General features: G+C 47.6%; 2 protein-coding genes across 2 annotated transcripts in view; one reads left to right on the top strand and one right to left on the bottom strand.

Moving 5' to 3' along the window:
* Positions 1–17,198, bottom strand: part of DROSHA (drosha ribonuclease III) — a 151,651-nt gene extending 134,453 nt beyond the window's left edge. Inside the window, exons 1-4 of the mRNA XM_045285270.1 lie at positions 17,137–17,198; positions 15,077–15,138; positions 12,165–12,998; positions 5,157–5,249 (exon numbers count right to left, since the gene is read on the bottom strand). Coding sequence (XP_045141205.1) covers positions 5,157–5,249; positions 12,165–12,998; positions 15,077–15,093 — 944 coding nt within the window. The 5' untranslated portion in view covers positions 15,094–15,138; positions 17,137–17,198. The remainder of the gene's footprint in view (positions 1–5,156; positions 5,250–12,164; positions 12,999–15,076; positions 15,139–17,136) is intronic.
* Positions 17,199–17,465: 267 nt separating this feature from the next.
* CUNH5orf22 (chromosome unknown C5orf22 homolog) overlaps positions 17,466–19,872 on the top strand; it is a 23,665-nt gene continuing 21,258 nt past the window's right edge. Inside the window, exons 1-2 of the mRNA XM_045285269.1 lie at positions 17,466–17,580; positions 18,645–18,881. Of these exons, the coding sequence (XP_045141204.1) occupies positions 17,500–17,580; positions 18,645–18,881 (318 nt within the window). The 5' untranslated portion in view covers positions 17,466–17,499. The remainder of the gene's footprint in view (positions 17,581–18,644; positions 18,882–19,872) is intronic.

Below are 19,872 nucleotides of genomic sequence, written 5' to 3'. Positions count from 1 at the left end.
TCTCACTCAGTAATGATTCCAGAACACCGGCTGCAATCTGGTTCTGAGTCCAATTTTACAGCCTGTTCTTCTCACTCAGTAATGATTCCAGAACAACGGCTGCAATATACCTCCATCTGAACCATTTTTAATAGGTGCACATATTTCTTGTATGAATACGACATAACTTGCTTAACAAATTTAATGATAGTCATTTAGGCTGTTAACACCTTTTTCTAGTTTTTTGTGCACACGTGTGTGAATCTTTCCACATTTCTCAGCTTATTTTATAAAGGGTGCACACTTTTGAAAAGGCTTCTCTCCAGAGAAGTTGAGCCAATTTAGACCATCAACAAAATGGTATGAGAGTTCTCCTTCCACACATTCTGTCAATAGGGTTGTTTCTCATCTGGGTCACTCTTACCCAAAAGTATTTCACTTTAATTTGCTGGGTTTTTTTTTTTTTAATCACAACTGAAATGAATACACTGGGAAGTTCATTTCTTTAATGAATACACAAGTCAGGGGCTATCTCAATACTATTAAAATTAACGATGGTAGTCTTTTCTTAGTTATGGAAATAGTATCTTAATAAGAATAATCACCGTGGTTGTCTTTGTGGTGTTAATTGTAACCCTGTGCATTTTTTCCCCTTGTAATTCCTTATTGCTAGATAAAATTTGACAAATCTACACTTCTTTAAATTTATGCTTTCCCACCTGGAGGTTATATAAACATATATTTCCCCTGAGTACTTTAAACATTAATTTTTTTCCTTACTCATCTCTCCAAAGTGGGAGGCAGATAGCTAATTTCAGTTACCCGCCCTCCCATATGCCAACTGTACATAAATTCCTCCTGATTTGAACAAAACAACTTCATGATAGATGCAATTTTTATATGTTCCTAGATGTTTCTGGATTTTTATTTCACTGATCCAACTGTTTATACCCATCTCATAAAATTTTAATGATATATCTATAGAATATTTTAATACTAGAGTAGGTATTCCTGCAAAAGGAGCCCTGGTGGATTATGCATTGGGCTGCTAACTGCAAGGTTATCAGTTTAAAACCACCAGCCGCTCCTCAGGAGAAAGATGAGGCTTTCTACTCCCAATAAAGAGTCACAATCTCAGAAACCCACAGGGGCAGTTCCATCCTATCCGATAGGGGCATTATGAATTAGAATCAACTTGATGACACAGTGTGATTGCTTTGTTGGTTTTTTTGAGAAGCACTCTTGCATTACTGCTGTCCTTGATTATTTGAACTTCTACTCCAGAGAGGAATAAGACTCATTATGAGGTGCTAAAACCAGTATCTCAACTGATGTTACATTGAATGTAGAGATGATCTTAAAGAAAACCAACCTCTTTACACAACGCGTTTCCTCTGCAGGAATAGGGCATGCCTCCCAATCATGGACATCACCTTCTTTGCAAATAAGCTATGTTCTGTGGTTGAAGCTTTCCCCCCACTGGTCCTATAGAATTTTGTAAAGTTTCAGGATGGTTTCCATATTCTGTAGTGAATCCCTTTATTCCCACTGCATTGCCTAATTAGTTATTCTGATATTTAGGATGGTACTCATTGGGGTATGGTGATTTGGGGACTGCCCACTTAAATAAGCAAGGTCTCGTGGTTTCCTAGCTGCCCCACGAATAATGTCCTCACGTAAGGCAGGCACTGTCCTGGAGACGCCGTCACTTGCCCAATAGCAGGAAACAGGTGTGTGGGAATCATGTGAGAAGACGGTGCTTGACACAGAGTTTCGCAAATTCCAAAATTCCCACCGGAGGTATAAAGTATTCATGGTTTCCAAGAAACAGAGTCAAAAAACATGCTCATCCGTCTCAGGTCACGGATGGTCAATGGTTGATGGGTGTTGAAGGTCAGTGAGTTTGTTGTAACACCATGAGGGGGCATTTCCCAACATCTCTCCTAGGAGGCACAGATATTTACCCTGAAAGAGAGACTCATTGCATTCTAAGTTGTTCCTTCATAAACATAGGATGTTTTTATAAACTATGAAAGTTTGATAATATTTATATCTCTGATTGTTGCTTCCTCGTCTACTGCATTGGCCAGAAGCCATAGACTCCAAGTCGTTGTATATGACTCCACAAGCGATAGGCAAGGAGGGAGGACACTAAAGTGGGGAGATCTCTTGCATTCCAAATTAAAAACCAGCCACCCCAAACAAGTCCTCCACTGACTCCGGTCTCCTCTCCCCATCTTTCACAGGCCCTCTTCTTAATGACAAACTCTTCCTGGTCAACCTGGAAAAGTTAGCCCTATCTAAGGAGGCCTAGTGTGGCAGAGGGCAGCAGCTGGAAACCACCAGACGCTCTGTGGGGGAAAGAGGAGGTTTTCTGCTTTGGTGCAGAGATGCAGTCGCAGAAACCCACAGGGCGGCTCTACCACATCCTTCGGAGTCTCTGTGAGTTGGAATCAACTTGACGACAATGAGTTGGGGCCGCTAACTGCAACCACTAAAAGGCATCTCACGCAGCAATGGTGTCACCAAGCGCCTTCCCCTGGATGACACGCGGCTTATCAAGCCGCCAGGGCTTTGAACCCGGTGTGCTTTTGCTAATGTCAGTGTGAATTTGGATTTCATTTGTTACTTGGCAAGGTGTAAACCATCATATTACCACTCCAAAAATGTTCCATACACACAAATGGTAATTGCTTCTTCACCTGCCACTATTTTAGCTGATGAAAGTCTTCATAGGAACGCACACATTGTAAGAGGTGAGGATGGCTCCAAAAGTTCATTAAAAAAATATTTCATGACCTATCTGCTCATTCCACTCTTCCAGGAACTTTCTGAAGCCTCCTCACCTGTTCTTACTGACTTGTTGAAAACGTCCTTGGCATTTCTTCTGGGGGCACAGTGCTAGGTGTGTAATCCTACACACAGTCCTTGTTTTAGAGTTACAGAGAGTGAGGTGGAGAAAGGCTAGATAACATTACCCAGCAGTAAAGTTGGGAGAATAAATCTCCAATCTCTTCGGCCTCATCGTGCTTCCTTTGCCGCCATCGTTGGGGACCGTCCAGTCGGTTCTGGACAGTGACCACACTTACAGCAGCACCAAACACTGCCTGCTCCAGCGCCTCCCTCACAACCCACCGTGTAAGACCAAGAACGTTACTTCCGGACGTAGACGTATCGTACCCTATACTAATTTGAATAAGAGCAATCTCTCTGTCACGTTGCTAATGAAAATGAAAAGGCAGTTTTGTTCTCTCCCCTGACAACCCCCTGGAACAAGTAAATTTAAGAAATAGTCTAGTCTCGCTGCCATCAAGTCCATACTAACTCATAGCAACCCTATAGGATAGGGTAGAACTGCCCCTGTGAGTTTCCGAGGAACCTCAGGAGCATAAAGCCCCGCCCTTCTCCTGCAGAGCAGCTGGCGGTTTTGAACCTCTGACCTTGTAGATCGCAGCCTGATTTCATCAAATTTACGAACAATTTTCAAGATTCTCTTTTGTTTTTTAATACCACAAACTATTATTACACAGCTTTACAGCCGTGCAGTCAAAAATAATTGCCCCTATGTAAAGGTTTAGTATTAAGGTTTAACAGATGGACATTGGGCCTCTACTCAAGTACTCACTCAATGCAAGAACACTTTGTTCTATTAACCTGGCATTCCATGATGCTCACCTTCCCGACATGATCATTGAAGACAAAGAGGGTGCATAAGCACATGTGGTGAAAAGAGCTAATGGTGTCCGGCTATCAAAAGATAGAGCATCTGGGGTCTTAAAAGATTGAAGATAAACAAGCAGTCATCTAGCTGAAAAGCAACAAAGCCCACATGGAAGAAGCACACCAGGCTGTGTGTATGATCATGAGGTGTCCATAGGATCAGGTATCACACATCCAAGACCCAGAACAAAAAATCATATCATTGTGAGTGGGGGGAGTGCAGAGCGGAAACCCAAGCCCATCTGTAGACAATTGGACGTCCCCTTACAGAAGGGTTGCAAGGAGACCAGCCAGTCAGGGTGCAGTATAACACCAATGAAACATACAACTTTCCTCTAGTTCTTTAATGCTTCCTCTTCCCCGCTATCATGACTCCAATTCCACCTTACAAATCTGGTTAGACCAGAGCATGTACAGGGGTACAGATAAGATCTGGAAACACAGGGAATTCAGGACAGATAAACCCCTCGGGACTAATAATAAGAGTAGCAATACCAGGAGGGGAAGGGGAAGGTGCAGGGAGAAAGTGGGAACCGATCACAATGATCGACATATAACCCCCTCCCAGGGGGACAGGCAACAGAAACGTGGGTGAAGCAAGACATAGGTCAGTGTAAGACATGAAAAAATAATAATAACTTATAAATTATCAAGGGTTCTTGAGGGAGGGAGAGTGGGGGAACCGATCACAATGATCGACATATAACCCCCTCCCAGGGGGACAGGCAACAGAAAAGTGGGTGAAGCAAGACATAGGTCAGTGTAAGACATGAAAAAATAATAATAACTTATAAATTATCAAGGGTTCTTGAGGGAGGGAGAGTGGGGGAGAGAGGGTAAAAAATAAGAAGCTGATACCAAGGGCTCAAGTAAAAAGAAAATGTGTTGAAAAAGATGATGGCAACAAATGTACTTGACACAATGGATGGATGGATGGATGGATTGTGATAAGAGTAGGAGCCCCTAATAAAATGATTTTTTTTAAAGAAAGAAAATAATGGTCCATACAGTTTCTGGATTTGGGGAATTTGTCAGAAATTTTCGCATGAATACTACATCTGAAAGGGACTGGTGTGTAAGTTAGAGTCTGCTTGAGCATTTGCACCAAACCAAATTCACTGTCAACTCAATCCTGACTCAGAGTGACCCTGCAGGACAGAGCTGCATTGTCCCTGTGGGTTTCTGAGACTGTAACTCCATGTGGGGGTAGCAAGCCTTGTCTTTTTCCTGCTGAGCTGCCTGGTGGTTTCGAATTGCTCACCTTGTAGTTAGCAGCCCAATGCAGACCCTCTGTGCCACCAGGGAGGGCGCCTGGTGCGCGTTTGGACCGGTGCTACGTATTCATTTTGGACAGACTCTGGGCCATTATCCAGCACTGGCTGACATACAAACACATAATCAGAATTCAGAGAGAGAGGGGCAGCCAAGGGCTCCTGGCAGAGCCAAGGCCTGCTTACCTTCCAGGTCGCTTGTTCTCTTTCTTGAAGGGTCTTTCCAAAGACGGCGACCTTCGGCTATCCCGGTGCCGGTGTCTCTCCCGCTCCCGCTCCCTGAAAGGGATTTATACACAGAAGCAGTTTTCACCAGAAAGACTCAAACATGCCATCTCTTTGCACCAAAGTAACCTTCTCAAAAACTGGTTCTCATCTAAGTAGTTTGCAGGTACTATTCACCAGGGCTTTTTACTCATCTGTAATTTATTAAGGGATAAAGGAGCTTTTCACTTCACAGAAGTTAAGTTGTCTGGGCAATTTCTGTTATATCCTTTAAACCAAGAAGTCATCTTTGATGCTCAGCAACACAGGGAATTGTACCAGAATCCTCTCTTAAGACCTTCCAGACAATCCTTGCTTACTTAACCCACAGAGCCAACCTGAGAGACTTCTACTGCCTGGCGATGTCTAGAAAATGTTCAATTTCACCCAGCCAATAGATACAAATTATAGAACTTTTACCGCTAAGATTGGTAGGAAGGGGGTATAATGAAAAGACTTGAATTCTCAGGTCTGAGTTGCAATTCTAATGACAATGACCTGTCATGAAACCACAGGGATACAGATTTAAATTACCAGTACATGCTGTTTTTATGGGGGGGGGGGGAGGAATCTAAATCAATGTTTTCCAAATTCGGCCATACTACCACCTGGGGGCTGCCAACTGATACCTGTGCTTTATCCTGGATTATGGGCTAGAGCACACAATTGTCTTGGGGTGGGGAAGGGGGGAAAGAACATTGAATCATTTGTTTTCCTGAAAAGAGGGTGGGAGACCAAATAAGTTTGAGAACCTACAATCTCAATGGAAATAATGGATGCACCCACTGTAAAATTAAACTAAAAGATTTTTTTAATGTTCCAGTGAAACTCAATAAAAATCATTTTTTACTTTTAAGGAACACGGCACAATGGGAGAACTGAATCAGCCCAAGCTCCAGTGTGTTTGAATCAGAACTATACACCTAAGGACATTTGAACCAGCCAGTCTGAGACCTAAAATAATGATGTTATCAGAATCCAGTCCAGTAGGAACACCATAAAAATGTCTAAACTTAAAAATACCCTCCACCAGCGAGAGTTCAATGGCACAATACTGAAGAGCTCGACTGCTAAAGGTGAGCAGGAGAAAAGGCCTGGCACTCGGCTCCATAAAGATAACAGCTTCTTGTAAACAGGTACAGCCAGTGTGGAAAGCAGTCTGACACCACCTGAGACAACTTGGAGTAGAAACCAGACTAGGAGCCAGCGGCCCCTCTGCTAGTGCACGTGCCCCAGAGTGAGAGGCAGAGAAGAACAGACACACCCTCGCCCATCCTCACTGCAGCACAGCTCACAAGAGCAAGGAGCCCGAAACACTCCAAACGCCCATCAGCAGAAGAATGGATAAAGAAACTGCTAAGTACACACAATGGAATACCACGCATACCCAAAAAAACAGTGATGAAACCACAAAACACCTCGTGACACAGAGGGACCCGGACACCATGCTGCTGAGTGAAGGGTGAATATGTATGAGTCCAATACGATCGGGATAAACACCAAGACACAGGCAGGCTTCTGTTCTCGGGTCACGTCATCATCTAGTCCAGGCTCCCAAGCAAAGAGGTAGTGTGCTTGCCTAATGCTCATGATCCGGCTATCGCAACCTTACTAGTCCATCTTCAGAACCACTTCGACAGAGGAGGCCTCACCTTAGCTGGGGTCAGTTTCTCATGTGGAAGGGAGAAGGACGAGGCAGATTACTTCTGCCACATAACACTGTCCTGTGGTCACTCAAAATCAAGAGATACTCCTACAAGGGTGCTCAGGGAAGCTTAATGGAAATTCAAGTCCAGAGATGGAGGGGGGTGAGGGGGGTGGTGGGGTGGTGGTGGTGGTGGTGTGTGTGTGTGTATTTGTGTGTTAAGATCTGTCTTTGAGAAGATGGTTATACCACTATCGGTGGATAAACCAGGTAAGGCAGCCTCCCATTGGGAAAAATGCTAACATATTTATATAGATCCCCAAGGGGAGAAAACACCCAGTATTATGTTCCTATTTTGGCATTTTTGACTGGTTTCTATTAGGCCCTTGATAATCCAGGCCACAAGCTATATAGACAGAGATTTAGACTCTGTCCTTTTGAGGTCCACAGAGGCCACACCAGGCTCCATTCTGCAAACCCCACTGAGCAAACTAGACTTTGCCTCAAATTCCCCTGTACCAGATGTAAAGACCTGAAACACTCTCTTGAACTTAGGGCTGAAACACCCGGGTGAGAAGAGCCAGATGACGGCTATCCCAAGTCACTGACTTGAAGGTCTCTGGACTTGGGTTCCCATCGCTTGCTTTGAGGGTGTCCAGTGAATGGTGGATCAGGACTACCGTATATTTGGTGTTTTCATGCTTTCTTGTTTATAACACATTAGTCTAGCAGGCATGGTTCTGCCTTTATGAATGAGCGTTATTGAAAGGTTTGCCCCATCTCCCGCCCTCATTGTTGCATCAAATAGTGTCTGGTCACTTGGGGATTGATCTGTTCAGATCAACCACCCATGAACTTTTGTCTAAAAAGCTGAGCTACAGATGCACACTTTTCTGTTCTAAACAGTATTTGAAATTCTGTAACACTGGTTAGATTGATGATACTATCATTAGAATTACAATATGCCCCATGGGGATGGTTTATAATTTTCCCCAATCAAAGGATACTAATGTCTCTAAAGTGGACCAAGCATATACATAAGCCATAGATACAAGAAGGGATTTTGAGCTAGCACTTAATTGTAGTTCTAGGCCAGGGGTTGGCAAACTTTTGAGACGGGCCAATCCTGTCCCTTACCACAATTTTAAAATTATTTGAGGGCCATAAATATATTTTTTACAAAACAAATTATACCATCAGCATCTGAACAGTATCCTTTAAAACTTTTAAATTTTACTTCAGAGCCACATGTACGTAACAGAAAGAGCTGCATATGGCTCTCAGCCTAAGTTTGCTGGTTCCTGAAGGCTTATACTTAAATTAATTAGTTCTTATGACACGGCCTTACTTGGTACCTGCCCTCATAAGGGGATTACTTCATGAAGATGTAGGTGCTATCGCCACGGGTGGTGAAGAAATCAGGCGCCTGGCTATCAGAATGAACAGCACCTGAGGTCTCTCAGGCTTGTCTTAAAACAAGCAGCCATCAAAGTGAGGTAACAGCACCAACCTACGTGATCCAAGGGTTGATTGTAAATAATCAAATCTAAACCAAAGGGTACAGTATCAGAGTTTAAATTCTGAGCACCCAGTTTGCAGATGACTATGGGTGACAGTGAAAGCCCAAAACCCATGTCCAGGCTCCCCCCTTGGATTAAGTGTCCAGTGAATTGCCTCTGGCCACTGCCCATGGATGGGAATAGGGAACAGCCTTGCTATCAGACAGAGTGCAATGCAAAGGGTACTAAGGCAGGTGGAGTTAGGTTAAAATGTAAAACCTTATCATTTATTCTCCCTTTGGCCCATTTTAAATTTGTTCTGGTTTTTATGGCTTTCTGGTATCTTTTCAATTGAGGTTTTCCTGTTTTATTGTGTTATTTCGTTTCTGTTTTGTTTTTGATATGTTTTTCTCTACATGAAATTCAGGATATTAGGTGTGGACTGTATAGACTGCATGAATCCACAGACTGTAACTGGATTAGTATTTTCTTGGTGTGACAGCAGGGAGGCGAAGGAGAATGGGAAGGTAATAATGAATACAAGGAAAAAGAAAACATTCTAAAATTGATTGGAGTGATTGCACAACTCTTCCTAATATGTTTAAACTATTGAGTTGTATATGTGAATTATATGTCAATAAAACTGTTAAAAAAAAAAGCCTACAGCACGAGAAATCCAATGGGGGCAGTTCTACTCTGTCATATAGGGTCGCTCAGAGTTGGAATAGACCCAAGAGCACCCAACAACATAGTGGGGGGAACAAAAACTCAATATAGTGAAATCCAAACTTACAAGAGTGAAAGATCAGTGACTGCTTAGATATCAAAGTTTTGTTTTGTTTTTAATTAAAAGATCTTCCCCCAAGAGAAACTCCTTAGAATAAGCTTTTGAAATACATTCAATCCTCAAATATATATATATATAGCTGTCTAAAATAAAGCAGCTAAAGCTCAAGACTGTATATTCTTTGATACAGCTCTACAATTATAGTTTACTCTTCAGCAATAAATTCCAATTACAGAGATTAGTGGATGGTGCCATATAGCAAAGCTTCTCAAAAGTTACTGAAAAGAATAAAAAAGACCCACTGCCATTAAGTCAATTCCAACACATAACAGCCTTAGATGGCATTTTCAAGACTATAAATTTTTATGAGAGCAGATGGCCCTCGTCTTTCTCCCTCAAAGGGGTGGGTGGGTTCAAACCTCCAAGCCCAGCGCCTAACCCACAGCACCACATCTCTGATTCCAAATGAAAGCTCTAATTAAGCATGTTGCTTCTAGTCTGCACTTGTTTCGTAGCACCTACCTGATAGAATCCCCATGCAAGAATAGCACTTACGGAGGCAACTGCTCCCTCTGAGGGATTAATTGTGAATGCCCGTTTCAATATACAGCACTTCATAGTAGCACTCTAGGGCTGAACTCAAGTCAAGGCAAGAAAAACAATGTGTGGACTACTTTTCTGAAGACTTGTCCTTGTTAGCATTGGGAACTTCCTGAGGTAACATCGGAAGCCCTAGTGGCTCGGTGGTTAAAGTGCTCAGCAGCTATTATCAAGATTGTCAGTCAGAATCCATGAGCTGCTCCATAGGAGAAAGATGTGGCAGCCAGGTCTAGAACAATTACAGCCCTGGAAATCACGGTGGGGTAGTTCTCCTCGGTCCTCCATGGCCAGGGTGAGCTAGAAGCGACTTGAGGGTAATGGGCTTCAGGGTCAGGGAACATAGCATGAACTCTTCCTGTCAGCAGAGAACCTCTGGGTTCATTCCCAGTCCCCGAGTAACTGCCCCCATTCATGAAAATACATGCACCCAGTGCTAGAAACTGCGGACCCTAAAACAACAGTGTCACCGTTACTCAACCACACTTGGGGGGAGAAAGAAAACTGAGGATGCTGGAGTCTGCCCTAGGGTAGCCTCCTGTGCTCCCAGAGCAAGGGGAGAAGCAGCCAGAATGAGCTTTGCATAAATGTCATCTCTCCTGCAAATCTGGACAGCGCAGTTTCCCAGCAGTAGCTCTCCCAGGCCAACCCTTGCCGCCCTTGCAGAGTGACCAGGGGCATTATTGTGACAGAAAACAAAAATTCCTTGGTACAACTTCCCAGACCTCTTCCTCACCAATGCAGTTTTTGATCATCTTAAAACTTTATTGCTCAAATCAAGCACCAGCCAATAAAGCCCTATTACACTCGCTGCCGTTGAGTCCATGCCAACTCAGAGACCCTATAGGACAGGGTAGAACTGCTCCTTGAGTTCCCAAACGGTAACTCTTTATGGGACTGGAGAGATAGAAAAGCCCATTAAAGCTGGTGATACTAAATTGGAAGAATTTTAACACTGTCCTCAGACTGACAGTGATCAAACACGCAATCAGGATGTGTGGATAACTGCAATTGGAATGCAAAAATTGGAAACAAAGAAGAGGCACAGCGGATGGAGAATCTGGCCTTGGCAATAGAAATGAAGCGGGAGCCCACTTGATAGACTTTTGCAATAACAACCACTTCCTCCCTACAATTACCTTTTTCAACAACATACTGTGCACACGGGCTTCCCCAGACAGAACACACAGAAATCAAATGAACGACATCTGTGGGAAGACATGATGGGGAAGCTTAGGATCAGCAGCTACAACTAGGCCCAGGACCGATTCTGGAACTGACCATTAGTTGCTGATATGTAAGTTTGGTTTCAAGCTGAAGAAAATTAAAACAAGTGCATGAAAGCCAAAATACCTCCTTGATTTTGTTGTGAATTTCAAGAACAGATTTGTTGCCCTGAACACTGGAGACAGAAGACCTGCTGAGCGGTGGGATGACATCGTGGACACCATTCATGAAGAAAGCAAAAGGTTATTCAAAGCAGAGGAGAGAAAGAAGAGATCAGAGGGGAGGTCAGAAGAGGCTCTGAAACTTGCTCTCATCGTGGAGCAGCTAAAGCACACGAAAGACCCAGACGGAACATGACAAAGGGCAGCTTGAGAAGACAGAATAAACCATTATTATGTGGTGTGCAAAGACCCAGGGTTAGGAAACAAAAGGAATATGTTCCCTGTGTCTTAAACTGAAGGAACACAGGGAAGGAACGCAAGCCTCAAGTTGCAAAACTAAAAGTCTATTCTATTCTGTAACAATCTGCTCTAAACAACACCGATTTCTCATAGAATTTACCTCGAGAATCCTAGTTTAAGAACATCTGCAGTAAGCCACATATCTCTTGGGGATTTTTTTCAGCAGTGTGGTCTTTTTGGGTTTGTTTGGGAATTTTTTTTTTTTTTAGAGGAGGGTGGGGTGATGTTAAATTCTGGAATGGAAGAGTCCTAAAAAAAACCCCACAAAGTTCTTCAGTATAAGTATCAAATGTGTAACTAGCCTAATTGCACTTCAAAAGATAACAGCAGGCAGGCAACAATGTACAAGACCTTCCACCTGTCCTCGGTGCTCCGAAAGCCAGCTCGGCGGTAGCCAGAGGACTAACACGCAGCCTGGCCCGAGGAAAAGGGCGCACGGAATCGATCGCTCACAATCCGTCAGGACGCGGGGTCAGCGTTACGCGTGGCAATGTATCAGACCAGTCACGGATTGGCGTTTGTGGGGAGAACTCTACACTACGATCATTGTCAAGTGCCCTTCAAAAGGGGCTTTGCCTGTTACCCTCTTGCAAACGGCGTCCTAACGTTTCCTTTCTAGCAAAGAGCGGGCCCAGTCGGACCATTAGGGTCTCTGGGCCGACGCCTGGCCACAGACCACCTGTTGCCCAGAGGAGGCAGCCTCTGCCTGTTTACCGGCTCCGCTCGTAGCTGCGGTGGCGAGAGGGCGTCCTCCCCCGGTCATGGTCAGCGCGGTAGCGGCTGTCCTGCCTCCTCCGATCCGGGCTGCGGCCTCGCTCCCGCCGATCCAGGGACCGGTGCCTCTCGCCTCGCCCGTGGCTGTGATCGCGGTGCCTGTGGTCCTCATAGTGCTTCAGCCGCTCTGGGGACCTTCTCTCGCTGGGGGCCTTGGCCAGCGGGTACGGAGGGAGGTGTCTGAAATGTGGGCTGCTGCCGTTGTTGGCGCTGGTGGGGAAGGAGCTGGTGTTGTTCTGGAAGCTGCTGAAACTGGGAGGCGGGAAGTTGTGGTGGGAGTATCCTGGGGGGTACTGGTAGTTGACCTGCTGGGGCATGACCGGAGGGGGTGGTGGGTGAGGCATGGAAGGAGGGGGCATCAGAAAGGGGTAAGAGTTTTGCCCCGGAGGGGCTCCAGGGGCCGGGGGATTGTTGGGACAGGGCACAGGGGGAGGCATGGGGGGGAAGCAGGGGGGCACCGGGAACGGGTGCCGCATCTGGTGGTTTGGGAAGGGGGGCCTGACTGGGCAGGGGGGCAGAGGGCCCTGTGCTGACGGAGGCATGGGCGGGGGGAAGGGTACGAAGTCTGGGCGCGGGGGCAGGAAGTTGGGGGCCGCAGAGTTTGAGAAGGTGGTGGAGGGGGCACTGGGCGGTTCATATTGATATTGCGCGGGCGGCTGTTGAGGGTGGAGCAGCCTCAGATTCTGGGGGCGGAAGGCTGGTGCCGAGGGTCTGGCTCCATGTCCTCCTCGCCCTCGGGGACATCCTCTTCCTGGGTGGAAGGACATCCTATGGCTTTGTTGGAGAGCAGAAAATGGGGAAAGGTGTTATAAACAAGCAAGCAAACAAAGGAATACCTGACCATCCTAACACCTGAAGGACAGACCCCTTAGTCAAGTCCCTGGAATGTTCCACGCATCTAATCCTGGGTCTCAGTAACATAAGACACTCCACTCCTCTGCCGTGGTCAGCCCCTGTCCCTGTCGTTCCTGTGTGCTGCTCCCCTCCAAAGTCTTGAGTTCAGCATCGCCCTGCCCGGCCTGCTCCTGGTCCCCGTGTGACCTGACTGCATCCTTCTAGGCAGTCAGCCCACAGCTTCTCAGTCGGCGGAAGCACCTTCCTCCCACTCGGCCCGGATGCATGGTCACTCAGTGACTTGTTTCTAGCTCCCTCCAACTCTACTGGCCCCACTCTTTCATCGTAAAAACCTGGCACAACCTCCACCTTAGACGCGCCCACCCAGTCCTCTTCGGTAGGCTGACTAGAATGTGGGGCAGTGGAAAACCAGCCCCCTGGACAGAGTGGTGTCCCCGTAACGGCAGGGTCCCAGGGCTCCAGCCAGGCCCGCAACCCTGCATGCTTCCGGAACCCGTCTATCCTGCTAGCTACGCACCACCACGACCTCCCACCTGCAGCTCCCTTCTCAGATCCCGATCCCTCTCCCGGCTCAAGGACAAAAGCACCCTGAGAAGGAAGCGCCTGTCAACGGGCCGGGCCCACACACTGGTTGCTGGCTGCTGTTGACCAGATGCTGACTCACGGCAACTCCTTGGTGCACAACACAACTGCCCCACGGGAGTGCCACGGCTGAGGCCTCTCCCAAGCGGGTCACCAGCCTGTCTCCTGAGGCCCCGCTGGGTGGGTGGGTGCGAGCGACAACCTTACAACAGCTGGTAGTTGAGTGCTTCACCGCCTGTGCCACTCAGCATCCTGCCCAGCTGACCCTCTTCTCGATCTCTCTGGGGGTTCCTCCTTACACTGTGCATGGCCCAGCCTTTGGTATTCTCAGGGGACCAGCCGGGACACTCTGCTCCCTTTTACCTAAGGTGACCCTATGTTCTTGTGTTGCTTCACTTACCACCCGTTTGGCAGCAACTGCCAAAGCTCCATTCTCCAGCCCTCAGATTTTGAGCTCCAGACCCAGGCTGCCAACGGCCACCACACCGTCCACGCCGTCCCTGTCTCACCAATGCCCAAATCCAGTGCCACCTATCCTGAGAGGAACGAAGGGCCTCTTCCTCCAGGACGAGGCTTGTTTCTGTTCATGCTGACTTATCTCAAACGGCGTTCCCTCAGCCCTCGTGTCACATACTTGACAAGTTGTTATTACGTGCCAGCGAGTTGGTGCTGACTCACAGCAGCCCCATGTCCCACAGAAGGAAACATGGCCCTGGCGTTTCCATGTCCTCACGAGTGTCCCTAAATCTGAGGCCATCCACGCAACCACTGTGCCAGCTCATCTTGCCCAGGACCTTCCTCCTTTCCTCTGCCCCTCTCCTTCACCCAGCATGACGTCCTTCTCCAGGGACTGGTCCCTCCTGACAACATGCCCAAAGTGCTGAGACACACTCTCGCCACGCTTACCTCCAAGGAGCATTCTCGAAGAGCATGCCTTCTTTATTTCCGTAAGCGAAGTATTTTTAAAGTCCTGTTCCTGTTCCTCCATAGCTCTTTCTAGAATTCATCAACTTCACATGATCATCTCTTGTCTGATGACTACAACTGATGACCTTGCTGGCCTTCCCAAACCACCATCAACCCCAATCCCTTCGTTTGGGGTCCCTGCCCTGAAAACACTGCTTTTTCTTGGCAGTTCCTACAATAACTATAATCTTCCAACTAATTATGTCATTCTGACTTTAAAGTTGAGCTGCACCTCAGGGTTGGGGGTAGTCCACACACAAGGAGGCTTCAAAAGTTTGTGGAAATAATCCATTATCTTTTATTTCCATTTGCCCACAAATGCTTTGAAACCCCATCATCTACGACCCACTGTTGAAAGAATGCACCCACTTCCATCACGCCTCCCTTATCTTCCCCTCCATGGTTGTTTGCTCCTCACGGCACCCTTCCAAGCTGCTGCCATTACTCACCATGTATTGCCTTGCATCCTCTTGTGCTGTGTGGACACTCACATCTTCCAGAGAATATAATTCTAAAGGACACAAAAGAGAGAAGAATCTCCATGAGTGTTACTCACCCAGGTCAAAGCAAACCCGGATGCACAGCCACCCCACAGTATAGAGCAGGGCTGCCCCGTAGGGTTTCCACGGCTATAAATCTTTATGGAGACATACTGCCTGATCTTCCTCCCACAGAGCAACTAGGGGATTAGAACTGCTGTCATGGCACCAAAAACCAAACTCAATGCTGACTCACAGAAACCACCCTGTGGGGTTCTGAGACTGTAACTCTTTACGGGCTTAGGTAACCCAGTCTTTCTCCCTCAGAGTCACTGGAGGTTTCGAACTGCCGACCTTGCATATTGCTGCCCAATGAGTAACCACTACACCACATGGCACCCGAGGGGAGCACCAAATATGATCAATGATTACAGTCCACTCCATTGCCCTCGTGATAAACTGGGGCACAGACAGCTCATCAGACGACCACCGGCTCCTTACCAACAACAAAATCTAATTCAAACTCCATGCTGGGCGCCAACAACCTCCACAGCCATGTCCTTCTAGGCGTACCCTCCATTTACCTTCCCACAAAGTCCTGATCACCCCAGGTTTTCCCACCTGCCTAACAAAGGGGCTTCAAAAAGTTGGTGGGAAAATGGAATGAAAAGATAACAAAACTGCTCCATGTGTCGAAGCCCCCTCGTTCCACCAGTCAGCTCCTGCTCTTCTTTCTAAAGTCCCCTACCTCCCCTCTTTGCCCAGTGAAGTCCTTCTCATCTACCTAACGCCAACACTGCCTCCACTGTGAAGCCCTCCAAGGCTGTTCCTCTGGAGTCCCGCTGCTCTTAGGGTAATCCTTCTTCTAGAAGAGCTACAGACAACTAGTCTGTGTGAGCTCCGTCAGGATGTGGGTTGTTGGTGTCGTCACTTCTGTCTTGCACAGCTCCGTGCAGACAATAGGCAGTGTTAACTGTTCTCTCATCCATAGTATATGTCTCCGTGGTATTGCCGTATATTTTCCTTACACACACATCCACACCAAATTAGCAGAAGCAGGCAGAAAGCAGGCCTTTCCGTGGGCTCGTGCCACAGTGAGCCGTCTCGGGGCTTACAAAAATGACAAAGGCGCACACCCTGCAGCACTGGACAGCGCAGAATCCTTATACTAATGAAGGTCACTGGCATCCAGTCGATTCCAACCCACAGTGGCCCTCTAGGATAGAGCAGAGCTGCCCCTGCGGGTTCCCAAGGCTGTAACTCTGCTGGAGCACCGAACACATTCCACCACAGAGTCCAAGTGCCGACCTTGCGGTTAGCAGTCCGGCATTTAACCCACGCCGCCACCAAGTCTTTTTCCCTACACAAATAGGTCTTAAGAAAATTACAAACTCAAGAAAGCAGGGATGCAGAGGACAAAAAGGGACCAGATGTGTGTCAAAGTAGAGGTGGGCAAGGGGCTTGTACAAGGGTGTTGTCAGAAACTGTGGACCGATTAAAGAGACTCCAAAGGAAAGAACTGCAGGTGGGAACGTCACTTTTCTGCGCCTGCCCGTTCTTGGGTTGCTGTTTGCACGCAGGGAAACTGAGGGAAGTCTGCTGAATAGTTCACTTCACTGCAGGTTAAAAAAAAAATCGTTTTTTGCAAAGTGCAAAGTTTGGCTCTGTTTTAATTAAGAACTCTCCCTTTCCCAGTTACGTCGCAGGCTGATGCTCTTCTACCTACTGCTCCGTAATTACGCGCTTCCCCGTTGGCCTTCTCCCGCCAGACTGGGCGCCACATGATGGAGCCCCGGCCTGGCCAGCAGCCTGCGCACCATAATGAATGAAAGATCTCATATTCCACTTCTGTTTATTTGTGGGAACCGAGCCTCCGCTTGCTTTCGCGCCCTCACTTACAGATCCTAAGAGGGGCTGCCCGACCCCAACTCCCAGGTGCCTTTCGTCCCCAGCCCGGGACTTTGGCCCCTTTTCAATCCGGACACTCGGCAACGCTCCCTCTTCCAATACCCACAAGGCGCCCCTTTTACCTACAAAAGGTTCCCGAGGCGCGCGGTCGCCGTCAGAGCAAAGACACTGTAAGACTGCAGGAGCCACGAGAGGGAAGCAGCGACGCCTCCGGAACAGGAAGCCTAGGGAATTAAATAGCAAACCAGAGGGAACCTCCGCGGCTCGCGGGAGCAGTGATTGGCGCTTCAGTAAGAGCGACGGGGTTGTCGACCAATCAGGATCGTTCAATGCTACGGCGACCGGCCTCAACCCTCTCGGTCCTCCAATCCGAAACCGCAACCGGGTGAGTACGCGCTTCCGTCACTGGCGGCGGCGGCGGCTCAGGTTTTCCAGCTGTCTGGTCCTGCACGCTCGGCTCCCGTGCAGCCTGCGGACGCGGGGCCATGAGCGACTCCGCGGGAGCGCTCTCCCGCCTGCGGAGTTACTCCGAGCTCCCGGTCTGGGTGGTGGAGGACCACCAGGAGGTGAGGGGCCGGCCGGAGCACCGGCGCTCCGGGACAGGAGTTCTGCAGGCGCAGAAATGGTCTGCCGGGTGCCGCGGCCGCGGCGGTTCTCCCACACTGTGTCCACTGGTGTGGCTGGGATTCGAACTGGGACGGTCTGAGCGCAGATCCGAGCGTTCTCCGTCTCTACTTAAACGCTGGCTTCTGGGGACGCCAGTCCTGTTGTCAAGCGGGAGGCGCCGGGCTAGCGGCGGGAGTCTTCGGCTGACACCTGTAAATTCGAAAGAGTCGTTGCCCCATTGCTTGGCGTTCACGGGGTGCACACTGTGTACGTGGTGTTCACAGATCCATGAGTCACGGGGTGCACACTGTGTACGTGCGCCTCAGAACACGGTGCTCGGCACAGGGAAATAACGATAGAGATGTTAACTGTTTTGCTCTGCTACTTGAGCCTCAGCAGGCCCTTACCCCGGACTCCTGGAAGCCCGGTAGTGGGTGGCAGTGGTGCTGAGAAATGCTTCCAGAAGCAGCATCAATAGACGTTGGGCTTCCCTGGATGTGACGAGGGAGAGTGTGATCGATCGGGGCTCCTGCGCGCATCAGACGCGAGAGGAGGAGAAAGAAGTTGGATTTCTCAGGACTTAGAGACTGAGTGTCTGGATGGGTGGCACTTTAAAACTGGGACTGCCAGCTACCGACAGTGTGGAAGGAGAAAGCCTTACAGACCCCTTAGCCGCCTAGAGTAGCTCTGCTCACAATTACTGTCACAACCGATACTTTAAGGAGCCGTTGATTAGTTAAGGAGCCCCAGCCCTGGGCTGCCCTCTGCAACACCTGTTGAACTTGATGGGTTTGGCTGGAGGGCAGGTGGAGCTGTGTTAATTAAGTCCTCCGAAGAGTCAATTGGGAGTTCTCAGGAATCATTAACGGTTGGCTTGAGATAGTTACCTGGATCATCTGCAGTAAGCTCGCTGTATATTTCCCCTGTTTTTAAAGTGCCTGTGTTTAACTGTGTTTCCATCTGCAGTTGAGTGTGTACCCATGATTTTAGGGCCAATTCTGAACATGTGGTTGTATCTTTGCAGGTTCTTCCTTTTATATACCGAGCCATTGGCTCAAAGCATCTTCCTGCCTGTAACATACAGTTGGTGCATTTTGATTCACATCCGGACCTCCTGATCCCTGTGAACATGCCAGCCGACACTGTGTTTGACAAGGAAACGCTCTTCGGGTACTCTGACATGTTTCTTAATGGCCTTCTGTGCATTGGAAAGACAATTGACCTGATAAGTGGTATGCTTAGCTGTCTTGGAGACGGCTCTGTCTGACTCCGGGAACCTGTGTACCGCAGCACAAGCTGCTGCTTGATCCTGTCCCATTTCCAGAACCAGTTATAGATCAAACCGTTTTGATGGCCAGTTTTCAGAAGTAGATCGCCAGGCCTAGCTCAGTCTTAAAGCTCTACTGAAACCTATTCAGCACATCACTGATAAGCTCCATCGCTGATGGGTGGGGGTGACTGTGGATGAGGTACACTGGCTGGGAATCACCCCCAGGCCTCCAGCTTGGAAGTAAGGGCAACAGGCTTTGCTAAAATCGTGGGTTTGGGGTTCTGTTTCGCTTGCCTTTTTACATTTTATTTAGAACAGCGTGAGCAGATTTTTCTTACCGAGCCAGACAGTAAGTATTTGAGGCTTGGTGGCCATCTCGGCTCTTTTGCTCCTGTTCATCTCTGTGTTCAAAGTGCAGAAGCAGCCCGAGACACTTCAAACAGGTGGCTGTGGCTGTATTCCAATAAAACTTTATTTATAAAACCAGGTAGTCTTGCCAAAGTTTCCTGATTGAAACTGGATGATTTTCGGAGGTGGAGAGAGATTATCTGAGCCAGTTCTCCCTTTGTCCACTCTTTCCAGGTCTGGATACTAAGGCACTAAATGCATAGTTCAATAATTGTGTAAGCAGTCTTTTGTTTCTTAGACCCTTGCTCCCAGGATTGAGTTCTTTCTACTGCTCACTGTTAATTCTCATATCACAGATCCTGCTGGTCTTTAGATGGAGTCATAGAGATGGAAATAAACTTGGTAATTGGCAAGCCATTCCTTTTTTTGTTTTTTTTTTAAAAATCATCTTAATGGAGGCTCACACAACTCTTACCACAATCCATACATCCATCCATTGTGAAAAGCACATTCATACATTTGTTACCCTCATCATTCTCAAAACATTGCTTTCTACTTGAGCCCTTGGTATCAGCTCCTATTTTCCCCCCTCCCTCACAAACCCTTGATAATTTATAAATTATTATTATTTTGT

This window comes from Echinops telfairi, unplaced genomic scaffold (genome assembly GCF_000313985.2).
Source record: "Echinops telfairi isolate 266 unplaced genomic scaffold, ASM31398v2 ScPeMD7_7469;HRSCAF=8507_1, whole genome shotgun sequence".
NCBI classification, from domain to species: domain Eukaryota; kingdom Metazoa; phylum Chordata; class Mammalia; order Afrosoricida; family Tenrecidae; genus Echinops; species Echinops telfairi.
This window is presented reverse-complemented; position numbering and strand designations above follow the sequence as displayed.